At 35.1% G+C, this 15,670-nt stretch overlaps 3 protein-coding genes across 4 annotated transcripts; 2 read left to right on the forward strand and 1 right to left on the reverse strand.

The window, feature by feature from the left end:
• The first annotated feature begins 5,060 nt into the window (after nt 1-5,060).
• On the forward strand, nt 5,061-9,601 carry LOC117927101 (inactive TPR repeat-containing thioredoxin TTL3-like). 2 transcript variants are annotated; one of them, XM_034846507.1, is made up of 7 exons: nt 5,066-6,481; nt 7,190-7,385; nt 7,480-7,661; nt 7,745-8,078; nt 8,223-8,427; nt 8,509-8,615; nt 8,917-9,601. In XM_034846507.1, exons 1-7 carry the CDS (start codon nt 5,502-5,504, stop codon nt 9,067-9,069), a joined length of 2,157 nt encoding a protein of 718 aa, XP_034702398.1. In that variant the 5' UTR covers nt 5,066-5,501; the 3' UTR covers nt 9,070-9,601. The 2 variants fall into 2 exon arrangements, with proteins under 2 accessions (XP_034702399.1, XP_034702398.1); XM_034846508.1 differs by lacking the exons at nt 8,509-8,615; nt 8,917-9,601 and having other exon boundaries at nt 5,061-6,481; nt 7,745-8,110; nt 8,223-8,342.
• Nucleotides 9,602-13,218: 3,617 nt separating this feature from the next.
• On the reverse strand, nt 13,219-13,629 carry LOC117926085. Its single transcript, XM_034845169.1, has one exon. It carries the CDS (start codon nt 13,627-13,629, stop codon nt 13,219-13,221), a length of 411 nt encoding a protein of 136 aa, XP_034701060.1.
• Nucleotides 13,630-14,406: 777 nt separating this feature from the next.
• On the forward strand, nt 14,407-15,652 carry LOC117927046. Its single transcript, XM_034846416.1, has 3 exons — nt 14,407-14,512; nt 14,752-14,796; nt 15,001-15,652. Exons 1-3 carry the CDS (start codon nt 14,417-14,419, stop codon nt 15,427-15,429), a joined length of 570 nt encoding a protein of 189 aa, XP_034702307.1. The 5' UTR covers nt 14,407-14,416; the 3' UTR covers nt 15,430-15,652.
• The last annotated feature ends 18 nt before the right edge of the window (nt 15,653-15,670 follow it).

A 15,670-nucleotide genomic window follows, 5' to 3' on the forward strand; every position in this document is an offset into this window, starting at 1 on the left:
GAACAATTTTGGTAATTTAACAAATATTAGGAATTATTATTTATGTTTGTTATGTTATTTAGGAGTCCAAATTAAAGTTATAGTTCTAATACAATTAATTTATATATATATATACACAAATTTGTTATTATATTGATTAAAGAATTGAATACCCATAATTGTGTGGGTTCTAACACCATAGTAGAAAGAGGTTATCATGAAAGAATTTTTGTTACACCACTTTCAATGGGAATGTATTCACAAATTTCCTCTTGGGTAGAAGAATTTACCTTATAGATTAAGTTAAAGTTCACAAGCTAACTATAGACTTAATATTTAAAAGCATATAAGAAGGAACATAAATGAACAATTTAAAGAGCAATTTTATTTTATTTTTGCAAATTTGTTGGACATGTAGATTAGAATAAGGTCCCAATTTATAACAATATTTATGTTACATGGTCCCATCTCATAATTAATAAACCTAATCTCTAAAAAAAATGCACGAATGCACCCTAATTGCTTCCCTATGCACCTATAGCATGCCCATCTTGAATAATGATTTGTTTGCTATACATGGAAATATCTTATGCATTTTACACTTTTTTAATCATGATTAGTCGAAATTAAATGCTCAAAATTTTCAACTTGTCGACAGGTGAAAACACTAGTCATGATTTTTCATTCATTAGAATAAGGTAAAAAACTCACGAATGTAAAAATAAGGACCCATTTTTATTGGGATATTGATTCGATTGAACTCTTGATATCATGACTCATCTTCATTCATTTCGTATTTTTATTCTAATTCCCACACATTATATACACTTATAGTATTTTGTTAATATCTGAATCTTATGATTTGTATAATTTTAAGGAAATTTATTTGATTTATTTTATTTTAGAAGAATAAATTTAAAAGGGGATTATTAATAAATAAAAATTAATTTGAAAAAAATTAAACAATTGTGTAAATTAAGTTTTGTGAAATAATTTGTTAAAACCAAGATTCCAAAAAAAAAAAAAAAAATTAGCATGAGTTGGTAAAGAATGATGAGATCGGAGGTCCAAAGTCCAAAGTCCAAAAATTGAAAATAAAATAAGAAAAAAAGTAAAAAAGACTTTTGGTAAGGTAGTAATAAGGCATGGTGCCTCGGAGGGGGAGAAATTGCCTTTTAGAGATATAGTTAGATGGCACACATATTTCATATCTTGATGCTCCCAAGGATAAAGACACCATCATTTTAGGCTAATTGGTTTCCTATTTTTGGACCATTGATTTGGGCCAACACCCCATTCATTGTCTACACCCTACTTCTGAGTTGTCCCAACAAGTATTTCTTTTTAGTGCATGACCTGTAAATTCACACCCTTTTCCACCTCATTCTTCCTCATGGACTCCACGTGGCCCTTCTTAATACATACAATTCAAAATAATTAGAATTTCCTACTTTTTTTAATTAAATATATTTAATAAAATAATATAATTTTTAACATTTCCTAATAATTTGTAAAAATATTTTATTAAAATTTCTCATGATGGGGGAAGTTTGAAATTTTGACATTTTTGAGAGCAATAATGTTGATGGTGTGATTTTTGTCCTTTCAATCAATTAATTATTACTAGTTTCTTATTCTATAACATCATGTGTATGCCATTTTACAATCATTGATTATTATTTTCAAATTTATTATTTTATTAATAATAATTCGCCTAAATCTATATATTTTAACCAAAACAAATATAAAAAAAAAAATTCCCTTAAAAAAATAGCTGTGCCAAAAAGTTAGACTATGGATGGCCGTCAAGCCGAGCCGAGCCGAGCCTACTGCAACTCGGCTTAAGAGGCGGAACAATACGCGGTGACAATTACGATGATTCTTCCAGTGACTTTTAGAGGTCAAAGACATCGGCTCGGCTGGGATCGGCTGGAAATAGAATATGCGAATGAGGTGGAGGAAATATTCTTTATTTTGGGAGGGAGATGACGTAAGCAGCGTAGCTGGAAGGCGGTGGGAGTGCTTAGGGTTCCCTGAATGGCCCAGCTGGCATGGCACTCTGCACATGGCCAGCTGCTCCCCTGTCCACATTATCGCCATTCTTCCCCATTTTACCCCTCATCTTTTGTCCTTATTTACATTTATGCCCTTTTCCCTTTTTTCTTTCGCATTTTCCTTCAATCTTGCTTTAGTCCTTGATCACAACTTTAATACCTAATAAGTAATAATTAATCTTGTTTTTTTTTTCCTTTTCCTTTTTCTTTCTTTTCTTAACTTTTAAAATTATAAAAAAATTATCCATAGAAATTTGAAAGTTATTAAAGTAGTCCTTTGACTCACTTGATGATGCATTTATTTACATTTTCATAAGTTTTAAGTGAAAGTCAATAGCTAAAAAATGAAAGTATTTTTATGTAGTTATTAATTAATTAGTACAAAATATGTGATTAATTTTATCTTAAATAATAGTATGATTGAAAATTAATAAAATTATATATATAAATTCTTAGGGTCTGCTTGATAAATGTTTTCAAAAATAATTTTTATAACAGTTTTTGAAAATTATTCTCTGAATTTTGTAGAATAAAAGTCTATCTGAAAATCTAAAATATTTTTAATATTTTTTAAAAATAAATTTTATATCTAATATTTTATTATTAATTATTAACATTTTTGTATAATTATTTCTTAAAACAATTCCAGAAAACAAGTGAAAAAACTAAAAAAATATTTTTGAAAATGTCATATTTTATGTTCTTAAGATCAAAAAATAAAAACAGTTTTTGGTAATCAAAAATTGTTTTTTGTTTTTAATCATCAATAGTGTTTTCTCTATTTTTTTAAAGAACATAAAATTGTTTTTAGAATAGTTTTCAAATAAGTCCTTATTGTTTTAATTGAATTCAATGTTAGATTGAATAAGTGAAAGTTGGCATATGAAAATTGTGACAAAATGCATAAATAAATAAATAATTTTTTTTAAAAAAAATGAAAATTGTAAAAGAACCATGCATGAAGGGGAAGTGGTTGCAATAAAGGTTACGAGGGCTAAGAATCTACTCATTAATATCAAGCGTTGAAATGGTCAGCATGGATAATTACTCTTCCTTTTTTAGATGGGAGGAGGATGATTACTGTTTTCCCTTTTCCCTTTTTTGACATTAGGTAAATTGAATAAGGCCATAATTGTCCTCCTATTTTACTTTTACTTTTTAAAAAAGTTATGACTGCCTTTTTTCAAAATTATTAAAAATAAAGTTTAAAAAATATTTTTATTTTATCTATTTTTTCTTTTTTTTTTAATATTAAGAAATTATATGTTTTAAAAAAAATTAAAAAAAAAACACAAACAAACAAATGAGAATGTCTGTAATAAATATTATTTGCTCTAAGTAAATATTATTTTCTCTAAGTTCTGAGTTCAGTGTTACAGAAAATTTTTTTAAAACTTACCTTAATTTTATACTTATATTTTAAAGTCGTGAAAGTTGTTTGGGTTTAAAACAGACAATATTTATATAATTGGTTACGGTTAATTACAATTACGATACTCACCTCAAAAATTAAAAAAAAAAAATGACAAAAGTAGATAAATCCAAATATGGGGTGACAATAAGAGAAGATAATAGAGGTAAGGGCGCATTAAGACACTAATAAATAAAAGGGGGCGGACTCTAACATCAGCCCTGATGCCGCTGCCCCTTAAACTACGCACCCTCTGTTTTTTCTTTCCCTTCTCCCTCAAGCCAAAATTGAATGCTTTGATTTGATCTTCTTGTTGGTCCCATAAATTTGATAATGACCCTCCCATACATTAACCTTAAACCCCAACCCCCCCCAAAAAAAAAAAAAAAAAAACAACCTTGCCCAGTTGTCCCTAGTCAGGATGCATCTGGCACAATATTGGCTTTTATGGATTATTATTATTTATTTATAGGAAAAATATATATAAAAAAATCAATAATAAAAGGTAGCGTTTATTTTTTCAACATAAAATGCTCATAATTAAAATAAACTTATTTTGATTTTTTTCTGTTTGATCAAAAAACAAATATCACTTATGATTTTTATATAAATTGGTAAAAATACAAGTAAATTAAGAAATGACGAATGTGTCAAGCAATTGTAATCATACATCACAAATCGTAATCACAACGGGATTCTTAGTATGAGAGTAATTTTCTATTTTTGATATCCAAAACTTATAATCACACTTATTAAAATATAAGATTTTCTAAATTAGTACAAATTAATAATGAAATATAAAGGGCATATACTTAGTTGCATGATCAATCAAACTATGACTTCTTTTTTTGTTTTCCTCCTTTTGTTTTTTTGGAATTATTAAGAATATTCGGAGTATATGCAAATTTTGGATGTTTTAGTTAAGCATTAAGGTATAGAGTTGGCCCTTGTTCATACTAAGTTGTCGCCACTTCCTCACTTTTTTAAACTTAATGAAAAATCCATTTTTTAAAAATAAAAAAATAAAAAAATCAGCATATAATTTTGAGGAATTTACAATTCATTCATATGTTTGAAGAAACATTTCTTGAAATCTTAAATGTTAAGAAATCTTAATTGATTAAAGGTCATAAAATAATCCTTAAAATTATGAATTTAACTCTTTTTATATTTTTGTTTAAAAAATAATCAATTTTTGATATAAATATTATTCATTATTTTAAGTATTTACGTATATATTTTAAAAAGAAAAATATTATTTTTATAAGGAAATAGTAAATAAAGCTAAATAATGATAAAGAGTTAAAATTTTTAATTTTTTTAAAATATTTTAAAAAATAATTTTTTCAAAACTTGTTTGGAATATATGCTATTTTGGAGAACATAATTTAATTATTTTTAATTATTTTATTGATTACGATTAAAATATTAAATAGGGAGAAATTTTTATTTTGAAAATATTATAAAATTGTTAAAGCAGAGGTAGTTTTGAAGGAATGAAAATGTTGTTATTTTGGGCGTATGGATTGTGGGAAAATGAAAGGCGTTTACAAGAAACCAAATAAGGAGGAGAGACAAAGGGAGGGAGGGAGGGAGAGAGGGAGAGAGAGAGAGGGAGGGAGAATGAAGTTGTCTCGTGAAGGAGCAGGTAAGCAAAAGGAGGAGTAGACTGAGTAGTAGGAGAAAAAACAAATAAAATAAAATTATAAGGAGGAAAAACAAAGCCTCTTCTCCCTTTCTCTCTCATTCTCATACGCCACCAGCACCAGCACCACCACCACCACAACAAGCTCTCTCTCTCTCTCTATTCACTTTCCATCACTCACATTCATTCTTTGCTTCCTCCTTTTATATCACGAGATCCCCATCTCTTCTTTTTTTTTTTTTTTTCCTCTCTTCTCTCGTCTCTCTCTCTATCTGCAATCTATCCTCTTCATGCCTTCCTTGTTTACTATATCTCTTTGTACTGTCTTCCATGTTGTTATAGTTTGATGAGAGCCTAAAACTCTGAAATCAGCAATTTTTGGTATTAGCTTTTCTGGTTATCTCTAGAGAAAATGCCTTATACGTCGAAATCGATACAAGAAATGGGCATTGATTCGCTTTCAGATAGAGTGCGGGACACGCTGAGTTGCGAGAGCAATAAGCCTGATTTCAGAGAGCTTGATCTGGGTTCGCCCGTTTCGCCGTTGATGACTCGAGGCAGCGGCGGCGGAGGCGGCGGCAGCGGTGGTGGTGGTGGTCCCGCCGCTATGAGCAGCAGTTCAAGCTCCTCCGGTTCGGTTTCTGGCAAAACTGGTGGTACCCATTTGGTTAAAAGACCAGATGGTAGTCTAAACAACTACTCCGGGGAGCTCTCGGCCTCCAGCGAGACCAGCCCCTACGCCTCTGAAACCCTTCGATCCGTTGCCGGCACCCGGAATTCGAGGCCGGGTCACCGGAGATCGAGCTCGGCTGGACCGCCATTGATCTACTCAGGTGCAAGCTTCGTTAGTAGCAGCAATGGTGGTTGTAGTGGTGGGGGTGCAAGCTCTATCTCGTCCAACCCAAACGCAAATGTGCTTCCCAGCGGCAACATTTGTCCATCGGGGAAGATCCTGAAGGCCGGAATGCCATGCCGGAGCTCCGGCAGGTCCGACGTGTTAGGTTCGGGAACCGGCCACTACGGCCACGGCAGCATAATGCGTGGTGGTGCTAAATTGAGCAGTCCACGCATTGCCGATGTAAATATGACCGGCAATATACAATTCGCCGGAGAATCTGTGATGGTAAAGAGGGCAATGGGTAGTTCTGATCCTGAGGAGGTGAAGAAAGCTGGCAATGAGTTGTATAGAAGAGGGAGTTTCACTGAGGCCTTATCGTTGTATGATCGAGCTATTTCACTCTCACCGGACAATGCAGCCTATCGGAGTAACCGAGCAGCGGCATTGACGGCGCTCGGGAAGTTGGCAGAGGCGGTAAAGGAGTGTGAGGAGGCTGTGAGGTTGGACCCTGGATATGGAAGGGCTCATCAAAGATTGGCCTCTCTTTATCTCAGGTACTTTTGGAAAATTACAAGTGAATTTTCTGTTATATTTCTTAATTCTTCGTTTTTTTTCTTTGTATTGGTTATTTGTTCATGTTTGTTTTAGGAAAGTGGTGATTTTTTCTTAGATTAATGTGATTGGGTTTGTTGTAATGATCTGCATTGTGTTTGTCTGTCTTTCTCGTTGGTGTTGATGGGTGGAATGGATCCATTTTATCTTGGATGACTGTCTTTGTCTGAATGAATTTTGTTTATGCTATGGCTGTTGTTCATTTCTGTTCTATGCTTTTGTTGCTTTGATTGGTGATAGAATCTTAGATCTCGGGTTTAGTTGTTTGTTTATGGGAACAAGTTGACATTGGTGGATCTCTTGGAGGTTAGTTGTCCTGGTGGGTGATAAAGTAGTTAGCCCTGCCTGTGAAAGGATTCTTTTGCTTATTTATGGGATTTGAGTTGTTTAGGTTCATGGGTTTTTTATTTATTCTGTTTGTTTGATTAGGTATTCTTAGTCTAATCTTCATTACCAGTGTTGCTTTCTTGGATTCAATTGGAATCACAGTTGCAGGGTGTATGGCCTTCATGGGTTATTGATTCAAAGTTAGAACCTTTATTAACAGTTAGAAGCATTTAGTTTTCTTCCTTTATAGTAGTAACTGCTCACAGCAATCATTTCAAGTGGCTGTCCATTGATGTCAATTTAACCTATGTTTTCTTTCCCAGGTTAGGGCAGGTTGAAAATGCCCGACGCCATCTCTTTTTACCTGGGCAACCACCAGATCCATCCGAGCTTCAGAAGTTGCTTTCTTTGGAGAAGCATCTGAACCGATGTGTTGATGCCCGAAAAATTGGTGATTGGAAAAGTGCACTAAGGGAATGTGATGCAGCCATTGCAGCCGGGGCAGATTCTTCTCCTCAGGTGAGACTCCAGGGGTAAAATTTATATTTCTATTCTCCTAGTCAACATGGAACAGAACTTCAAACCACCTGAACTGTTTGCATGGAATTTACAGCTCATTTCTTGTAGAGCAGAGGCCCTGTTGAAGCTCCACCAAATCGAAGATGCAGATTCCTGCCTATCAAGCATTCCAAAATTTGAACATTATTCTCCTTCCTGCTCAACCAAGTTCTTCGGTATGATTGCTGAAACCTATGTTCTCTATGTCCGAGCTCAGGTTGAGATGGCACTGGGAAGGTGAGCTCCGCAATATGGTGTTCCAATTGTAAAATAACTATGGATTTTGAGGGGAGTGAGAATGGATGATGGATTTCTTGCAGGTTTGAGAATGCAGTTGCAGCAGCAGAGAAGGCGGGATTGATTGATTACAGTAATGTTGAAGTTGGAAAATTGCTGAACAATGTTAAATTGGTGGCAAGAGTGCGTGCCCGTGGCAATGAACTCTTCAGTTCTGGAAGATTTTCAGAAGCCTGCTCAGCTTACGGGGAAGGCCTCAAGTATGATACATCGAACTCTGTTCTATATTGCAATAGAGCAGTTTGCTGGTCTAAACTTGGTCTATGGGAAAAATCTGTTGAGGACTGCAACCATGCCCTCAAGATCCAACCAAATTACACCAAGGCTCTTCTTCGCAGAGCTGTCTCAAATGGGAAGGTGCATGTGCATTCCCCCTTCGCATCGTGTGTGTGCGTGTGTATGCGTTTGTTTTTGTTTTTTTTGTTTCTTTTCTAGTGCTCTTTTTCTAAATTTTGATTACTTTTATATTAATTGTTGGCATTTTTTTGTGGGATATTGTAGCTTGGACGATGGGCAGAGGCAGTGAAAGATTATGAGGTCTTGAGGAGGGAACTTCCTGGAGACATTGAGGTTGCTGAATCTCTATCCCAGGCACAGGCTGCATTGTCAAAATCATGGGAGGAGGAAACTCATAGTGTGAAGTTTGGTGGTGAAGTGGAGGAGGTTTCTGGTGTCGACCAGTTTAAAGCTGCAATATCTTCACCTGGTGAGCCTTCTTACTGCATCAAATTGTTACTTATCTACATGCATCTTCTCCTTTCCTGCTAATTAAAACTTGAAATTTCAGGTGTTTCGGTGGTTCACTTCAAAGTGGCATCCAATTACCAGTGTGGACAGGTCTCCCCCATCATGGATAAGCTCTGTGTTCAATATCCATCCATAAAATTTCTCAAGGTCAGTAACACAGGTTGTTCTCCATGTCCCAATGTGACTCAGACTATTCCACTGTTTTAAATAGCATTCGGGTTGAGAGTTGATATGCGATGCTATGTATAAACCAAAATTAAAATTTCACAAAATATACCATTTTCATCTGTTTGATTAGCGTCTCTTTTGGGGTTGAGGATTCAAACTAGTTTCAAATGCTAGAAAGCAAACAGAATAGTTTCAGTCACACACTAAATCTTTTGCTTTGCTATCATAACATTGTTAATAAAAAGAATGTAAAGAGTTTGTATTTGTTGTATGATTGAAGGTGGATGTGGAGGAGAGCCCAGCAGTAGCAAAAGCCGAGAGCATAAAAAGTGTTCCAACCTTCAAGATTTACAAGAACGGGGGTAAGGTTAATGAAATGATCTGTCCCAGCCATCAATACTTGGAGTACTCAGTGAGGTATTACAGTCTCTAAAATAGATGTGCATTTGTGTCCTCCCATTGCCCAACCCCACTTCGGATTGGGCTCTTCCCAGTATCCCCAGGTCCCAGCCCGCCTCAATTCATACAAGGATTACCAGTTTCAACCGCTACATAATAATTTCATAGACTCAGGGAGACCCTCAGAAAGAGAATAGCTTATTATTTCACATTTGCTGTCTTATTAATTCTTTCCATTTCAATTTCTCTCTGGTTTCATATCCCTCCTTCACGTCCATTCTTTGTCCTTTTTGACACTCTTTTCAATATGCCAGCCCCATTTTCCTTGTTATAAGAAAGAAAAAAAAAGCTGAAAAAAAAAAGTGTACAATTCAATTATATTGTCTCCTTAGTTGAATGAATGAGAGAGAGAAAGAGAGAGAGAGTTGGCTGTTAGATGACATTGTGTACAAACTTGATATGTTACAAGTATTGGGAGCAATGAGATGTTGAATGCCTGGCAGGTTAATTCTTGACTGGAAAGTGTAGTGAATTATTGGTGATAATGATTCTTCTTTACATCTCTACCAATAGTCCCATTGACCTTTTCACTTCCCTTACTTTCTCATTGCCCATTTTTTTAAAAGAACAAAAAATTGTGTATGTGTTCAACTCTCCTATTTTTAATCATTTTTTTTACAGGATACCTGCAGAACTGAAAAATCCCATTGGGACCATTTCAATCTATAAGATTTTAAATACAACTCATTCAGGAACCTTCCTCTCTCCCCCTCCCCCTCTCCCTCTTTCTCTGGGAAGCATCATGGGTTGATTTTGAACCAAGAATCTCGTGAATGATTGCATTTGTTTAAAGGGTGTTTGGCTGCTTGGAAAATCATTTCCCTCAATAGCATTTTCCTGCACAGATAGGTAAAAGTTGAAGGGCTGGCAGACAACTGCAGAGGAAAAAGAGATGTACACGTACCTTGCAGAAAAAGAAAAAAGAAGGAAAATTCCCAAGGGGCCATCTCTGCTGGGGGGATTACACATCTGAATTAATGATGGATTTTGTGTTTTGGGTATAGATTTTGCACATCAAGTCTTATGACATACATTAAAACATAACAAGACAATTAAAAGGGCACCAACTTCTGAAACCCAAAGACAAAAACTATAATGTAAGGCCTCAAAAGTGGATCCCCCGTGAGTGGGGTGAGTTGAGTTAACATGTGGGGCATTAATGTTTGCATCCTAATGAGTTAATGGCCCTGCTCCTACCTGTCCTTTAAACCCTTTACCCACCCATCCCGCTTGGTCCCTAAGTCCCTTCGCCTTTGGTGATCGATCCAATGCAATCATGTACGCCTTGTACTTGTCTACATGTACGCTGTGTGCTGTGGTATCCGTGTATGTCTTTGAGTTTCCCACGCTAACCATACCCCTTTGCTGGGGCCTGGCCTCAGGCTGATAAGAGATAGCTGTTTGTGATTATTCCAGATAGGGAAAGCTGGAAAGCTGTAAAGTTAGAGAGCTTTTTGCAGTTGCATATAGTTTAATTATGGTGCTCTTCCACAGACCATACACGCCTCCTTCCTGATCATTCTTGCCTAGAGCCATCAACCCTAATGTAGCTGCCCCTTTATCAACTGGCTATAGATATAAGACTGCAATTTGGGGCAGGTTGAATTGGGTTATGTGGCAGTGATTTTGGAATTAAACTACTATTTTGGTCTATTCTCCGAGAGTTCAATTTTTTGGAGTAATGTGCTGTTAAACAAAGTGCATATGAGATTTTAGTCAATTCAAGTCTACCCAGATCTTCATGACTCTCCTAAACTTGACGGCCAATTTAAGGTGCTTCAGGATGTGAAAGTGTTAGGCCTGACCTGGGTCTTTTTCTTTTCTTTCTGTCTGCATGCTTTGCTGTTCCGATCATTAATAGATGATAGTGAAGGAAAATAGAAAGATACTGATATCCATCGAGAAATTTAGATCATTAGACGAGGGTACAAATATATAGAATCAATATATGAGTATAAACTATTGATACTCAAATACAAAATCATTAGATTGGAAGGTCTACACATGACACCATCTGATTGATAATATTTTTTAGGTGTGAGTCAAAAAATATCTTTCGGTGCTATAAAAGGTCTCGGTTAAATTTGCTTTAACTCTTCGTCTCCGTTACTCAATTTTCAAATTCATCAAATTCACATCTTTACTAAATGTTGACAAATAGCAAGCCTCTTGAAAATTGAACTAAATTCAACAAATAATTTCTATGGCAATGCTATAACATGTCCATTTCTTTTAGTATTTCTATATACTATGAAAAAATCCTACATAATGTACTTTTCTTGGCAGTGTGGGCAGTGGCAAATGCCTCAACAGGCAAGGTCTTTGAAAAACCAGCCACACTCCTGAAGTGAATCTTCTCACTTGATGTCTCATCAACCTTGATCTCAATCACCGGTGGCCGGAAAATGAGGTCCTTGGTCTTCACTCCTTTCAACTTCTTGACCTTCATCTTCTCAATGTAGCCATGTATCTCTGTGTCATAATTCACTAGCACGTCGATGGTCTTGACCTGGTGTTCGACCTTTCTTTGTTGCACAATCCACATGAAACCGGTGCTCCTCACAAACCCCACTTCGATAACATCGACTAGGGGGAGAAGCCCTAGAGGGAGTTCAAATTCTTTGAGAAGAGAAGTTGCCATTTTCATGGCCTTTCTTCACAATGCCACCTTCCTTCTCTGTCATGAATGAAATTCTCTCAAAGGTAGCTTTCGATCTTTGATTTCAGTTAGGCCAGTTGGAGAGAAAAGGGGGTGTCTTAATTTATCCATGTGCACTTGACGAGTGACCAAAAAGTGAGACAAGCTTCATGGGAGAAATCAAAGTTTGGTGCATTTCTATATGGCCGGCTTGTATGCTTCAATAGTTCAGTTTTCTTGTTTTGGCCTCTCAACGGGCTAAAGGCCGGTTTCTTATGCCTGGTTCAAAGAAAAATCAAAAGAAAATTCATATACATTTCAAAGAAATTTAAAATTTAACTTTATAATAAAAGAAGGAATCAATTTTGTCCCGACTCCAAATTTTTCCTCCTTATTAGAATTTGGCAACCAATAACATCAATTGCTATTATCGATGCTCCATATTGTTGGTGCCTTAAAATATGTTGACAATTTTGTTTTATTAGTTTACTAAATCTTAGATATCGTACATTTCAAGGGTCTTATTGGTTATAATCGACTCATCTGGCTTGAGAATCAAATTCATTTGAGGTACGTATGCATAAGGTGTATTAAGGTATGATATATGCATGACTAGGTATGTAAACTAAGAAACTCATAAAACAAGAAATATTGTGAATTTTTTACTCTTAAAATAAAAAATAAAATAAAAGACAAGATATGATTGATAATTTTAATGAAGAAAAACTTTTATTCAAACTATAACGTATTTACCTCTAACTTATTACTCATAACTTATTACTTATAATGTTTTCATGATTGAATCGATAAATAAATTGAAAAAATTATTGATTCCAGTTCATGATTTACTAGTTGAACTAGTAGTTCAACCATGATTGAATTGTGATGGCAACGTTACTTCATAAATATATTTTATAATATTATTAAAATTAAAAATAATCATAAGAAACTAAGAATATATGTATAAATTGAAAACCTTAATAATATTTCATATTTCATTTTTCTATATTATCAAATTAAGAATATAAATGTATTGATATTTTTTATTTTATTAAATGAAACATATACAATATTTAAGCAGAAAATTTTTATTATTTAATTTTATTTACATGTGAAAAATCGTACATCCTATTAAAATTATTACTGTGAAATCTATATAACCAGAGAGAAATGGAATGGCTTGTCTGTGAAATGGGGTGTCTTTAGGTGCTGTTTGGATGGTGACAAAATGATGGAAACAAAAAATTATTATAGTCAATTGCTCTCTTCTTGTAGCAAAGTAAATGTACAAGAAAATGAAGTTCAAACAATGCTCAAATATGATTCATAAGAATATCTGCATTGTACATGTAAGTTTTATTCTGATTCCAATACAACCCCAAGTCAAGGCCACTACCATATATATATATATATATATATATATATATGAAAGGTACAGGGAACCATGCAGAATCACCAAACAAGAAGTAAAAGCCCATTGCCAAGCTACTGGCCAGCAGCAAAAGCCTCAACTGGGAAGGTTTTTACAATCCCTGCAAGGCTCTTGAAGTGAATTTTCCCAGTTGGAGGGTCATCCACCTTGATCTGGCTCACTGGGGGCCATAGCATCAGCTCCTTAGCCTTCACACCCTTAAGCTTCTTGATCTTCTTCTTCTCAATATAACCATCTATCTCAGTGTCATAACTGACTAGCTTACTGATCATCTTGAACTGATGCTCCACCTTCTTCTCCTGAATTATCCACATGTACCCGGTGCTTCTCACGAACCCCACTTCCAGCACGTTGCCCAGAGGCAGAAGCCCTAGAGGCAGCTCGAATTCCTCTAGAAGAGATGCTGCCATTCTCATGCCTTCTTCATGCCCTTTCTTCACAATGCCTCCTTCCTTCTGTGCCATTGATATCGATCAAATTTCTTTAGAGGGGAGTAGAGGGGATGGGAGTGGAGGAGAGAGTGAAGCTTTCATTTATACACTAGGAAGAGATGAGTGAGACAAGCTTCATCTGGGGATAAATCAAAGTCTTGGGGCATTGTAATCTTCGACAACTGCTTTGTTTCAGTCACTGCTCTCCTCAGTTTTGTCACCAAGTCTATATATATATATCAAGCCTCACTTTTGTTGTATTAGAAGACGTGAACATATATTTCTTAGGGAAAAAAAAAAAGAAGGTAAAATCTTGTCCCATTTCACATGGGAATCCCCATTATGAAAATAAATTCCCCGTATCTATAGATGAATCTTGATTTTGTTTTTAATTTCTTAATTTTATATTTAATTTTTTATTTTAAAATAAAATTATATGTAAATTAATACATTTAATATTAAATTATAAAAACTTTTTTTCTTGTATTTTAGTAATGTTTAGTAACATTACTAATGCATTCTTACAACAACAAAAGATTAAATTTATGTGAAATTCATCATGCCACGTGTATTGAAGGATTAGGATTAAGTCCTCCAAGTCCCCAAAATTTTCATTCAAAAAATAATTCAAATAGTTCATGTCTCTTAGCAAGGTTGTTAAGAGATGGAATTTTATTTGAAGGAGCACGTGACGTAACGACCTCACGTGACTGAAGATCTCAGCAGTCAGCGCCATGAGAAGAGAGTGAGAAAGCCTATTATAATAGCCCTTCTTGAATCATACTATCCCATTCTTTTGAGACCCAAAGAAAAATCGAAAATGGGAAGATCATCTAGAAAAATGTCTCTCGAGGAGTACTTTGATTTCTTTGAATCTCGCAACGATACTCCACTCTCTGTCTACAATCTTAATCAGGTTCCTCTTTTCTTTCCTCTCAAACTATATTTTCTAGGCAGCCAAACGCAGCATTTTAGAAAAATCTTTTTGTTCTTTTTTTTTTTCTTTTTTTTTCTCTTTTATAAAATCGTTGTGTTTGTTTGCTAAGGTTTAAATAATTAGAATATGATTGAAATTTTTTATTTTCTTGGAAACCAAACGGAGCATTTTTTAGAACACTTATTTATTTCGTTTTATGCTATGTTCTAATGCAGCAGATCATTGCTGTGCATGGATTCAGGCATCTCTACAAAGCTCGGAAGGTATCATCTCCATCCTTTGTTACTTTCGCTTCTTTCACGACCAGTAAACTCTTACTCTCTGTTTCTTTGTTTGGTTGCTGAGAAAAGAAAACGAGAAGGAAACTAGGTTTTCTGTTCTTTTCCATGGATTTTTTTTATGAAAAAAATGAAATTACTAACGAAGCTTAATAAATTATTAAATTGGCTGGTTTTTCACGTTTGCAGCAGGCAATGGTGGATGCTGTGAACACGATTGAGTTGATCGATCCGTGCCGTTCCACGCTGAGTCAAAACACCAAGTCGTGCGCCGGCATGACGCTCAAACAAGTGATCTCTGATCTCAGGGACCTTAATTGGCAAGAATGCTGTGTCACTTCACTCGAAAACATAAGTTCATCCAACAGCAACTACTTAGCACAGGAGTCAGGCCTCCAGAATGTGGAATTACCGAAATCAAAATCACGAAAAAAAGGTTCAAAATCGAAGACCGTTGATGCTACTACTGATAACAATGATGCATTGTTCGATGGAAATTCATTGTCGAACTCTTCTGTAATTGGCGAATGTCCGGGAAAGTTGGTGAAAAAGCGGAAGAGAAAACTGAAGGACAAAGCTGGCGGTGATTCAGCTGCGTGTTCGTTTGGATCCTGTTGAATGGAAGTTTTTTGTTTTTTTGAGGACTTGGAAGTGTGGTGTTGGTACGTCTGTTAGTCCTTTCTGTGTGGTGTTTTTGTATTCTTTTGTTGTTTTGGAGGGAGTCATGGAGAGGGCGTTTCAAAAAGCAAGGGCAGCTTAGTCTTTTGACTTTCTAAGGGAAAGTCAGTTGCATATCAGTGATTTCTGTCCGTTGAGTAGAATTTGAGTGTCCGACTCCCAATTCAACCGTGGAACTTGG

This window comes from Vitis riparia, chromosome 12 (genome assembly GCF_004353265.1).
Source record: "Vitis riparia cultivar Riparia Gloire de Montpellier isolate 1030 chromosome 12, EGFV_Vit.rip_1.0, whole genome shotgun sequence".
Classification (NCBI taxonomy): domain Eukaryota; kingdom Viridiplantae; phylum Streptophyta; class Magnoliopsida; order Vitales; family Vitaceae; genus Vitis; species Vitis riparia.

Excerpts from the sequence above, each read along its gene's own strand:
- LOC117927101 (XM_034846507.1), top strand. The coding sequence starts at position 5,502 with ATGCCTTATACGTCGAAATCGATACAAGAAATGGGCATTGATTCGCTT. Across the intron at positions 6,482-7,189 it reads TTGGCCTCTCTTTATCTCAG|GTTAGGGCAGGTTGAAAATG; the intron begins GTACTTTTGGAA and ends TTTCTTTCCCAG. Across the intron at positions 7,662-7,744 it reads GTTGAGATGGCACTGGGAAG|GTTTGAGAATGCAGTTGCAG; the intron begins GTGAGCTCCGCA and ends GATTTCTTGCAG.
- LOC117926085 (XM_034845169.1), bottom strand. The coding sequence starts at position 13,629 with ATGGCACAGAAGGAAGGAGGCATTGTGAAGAAAGGGCATGAAGAAGGC.
- LOC117927046 (XM_034846416.1), top strand. The coding sequence starts at position 14,417 with ATGGGAAGATCATCTAGAAAAATGTCTCTCGAGGAGTACTTTGATTTC. Across the intron at positions 14,513-14,751 it reads CTGTCTACAATCTTAATCAG|ATCATTGCTGTGCATGGATT; the intron begins GTTCCTCTTTTC and ends CTAATGCAGCAG. Across the intron at positions 14,797-15,000 it reads ATCTCTACAAAGCTCGGAAG|CAGGCAATGGTGGATGCTGT; the intron begins GTATCATCTCCA and ends TCACGTTTGCAG.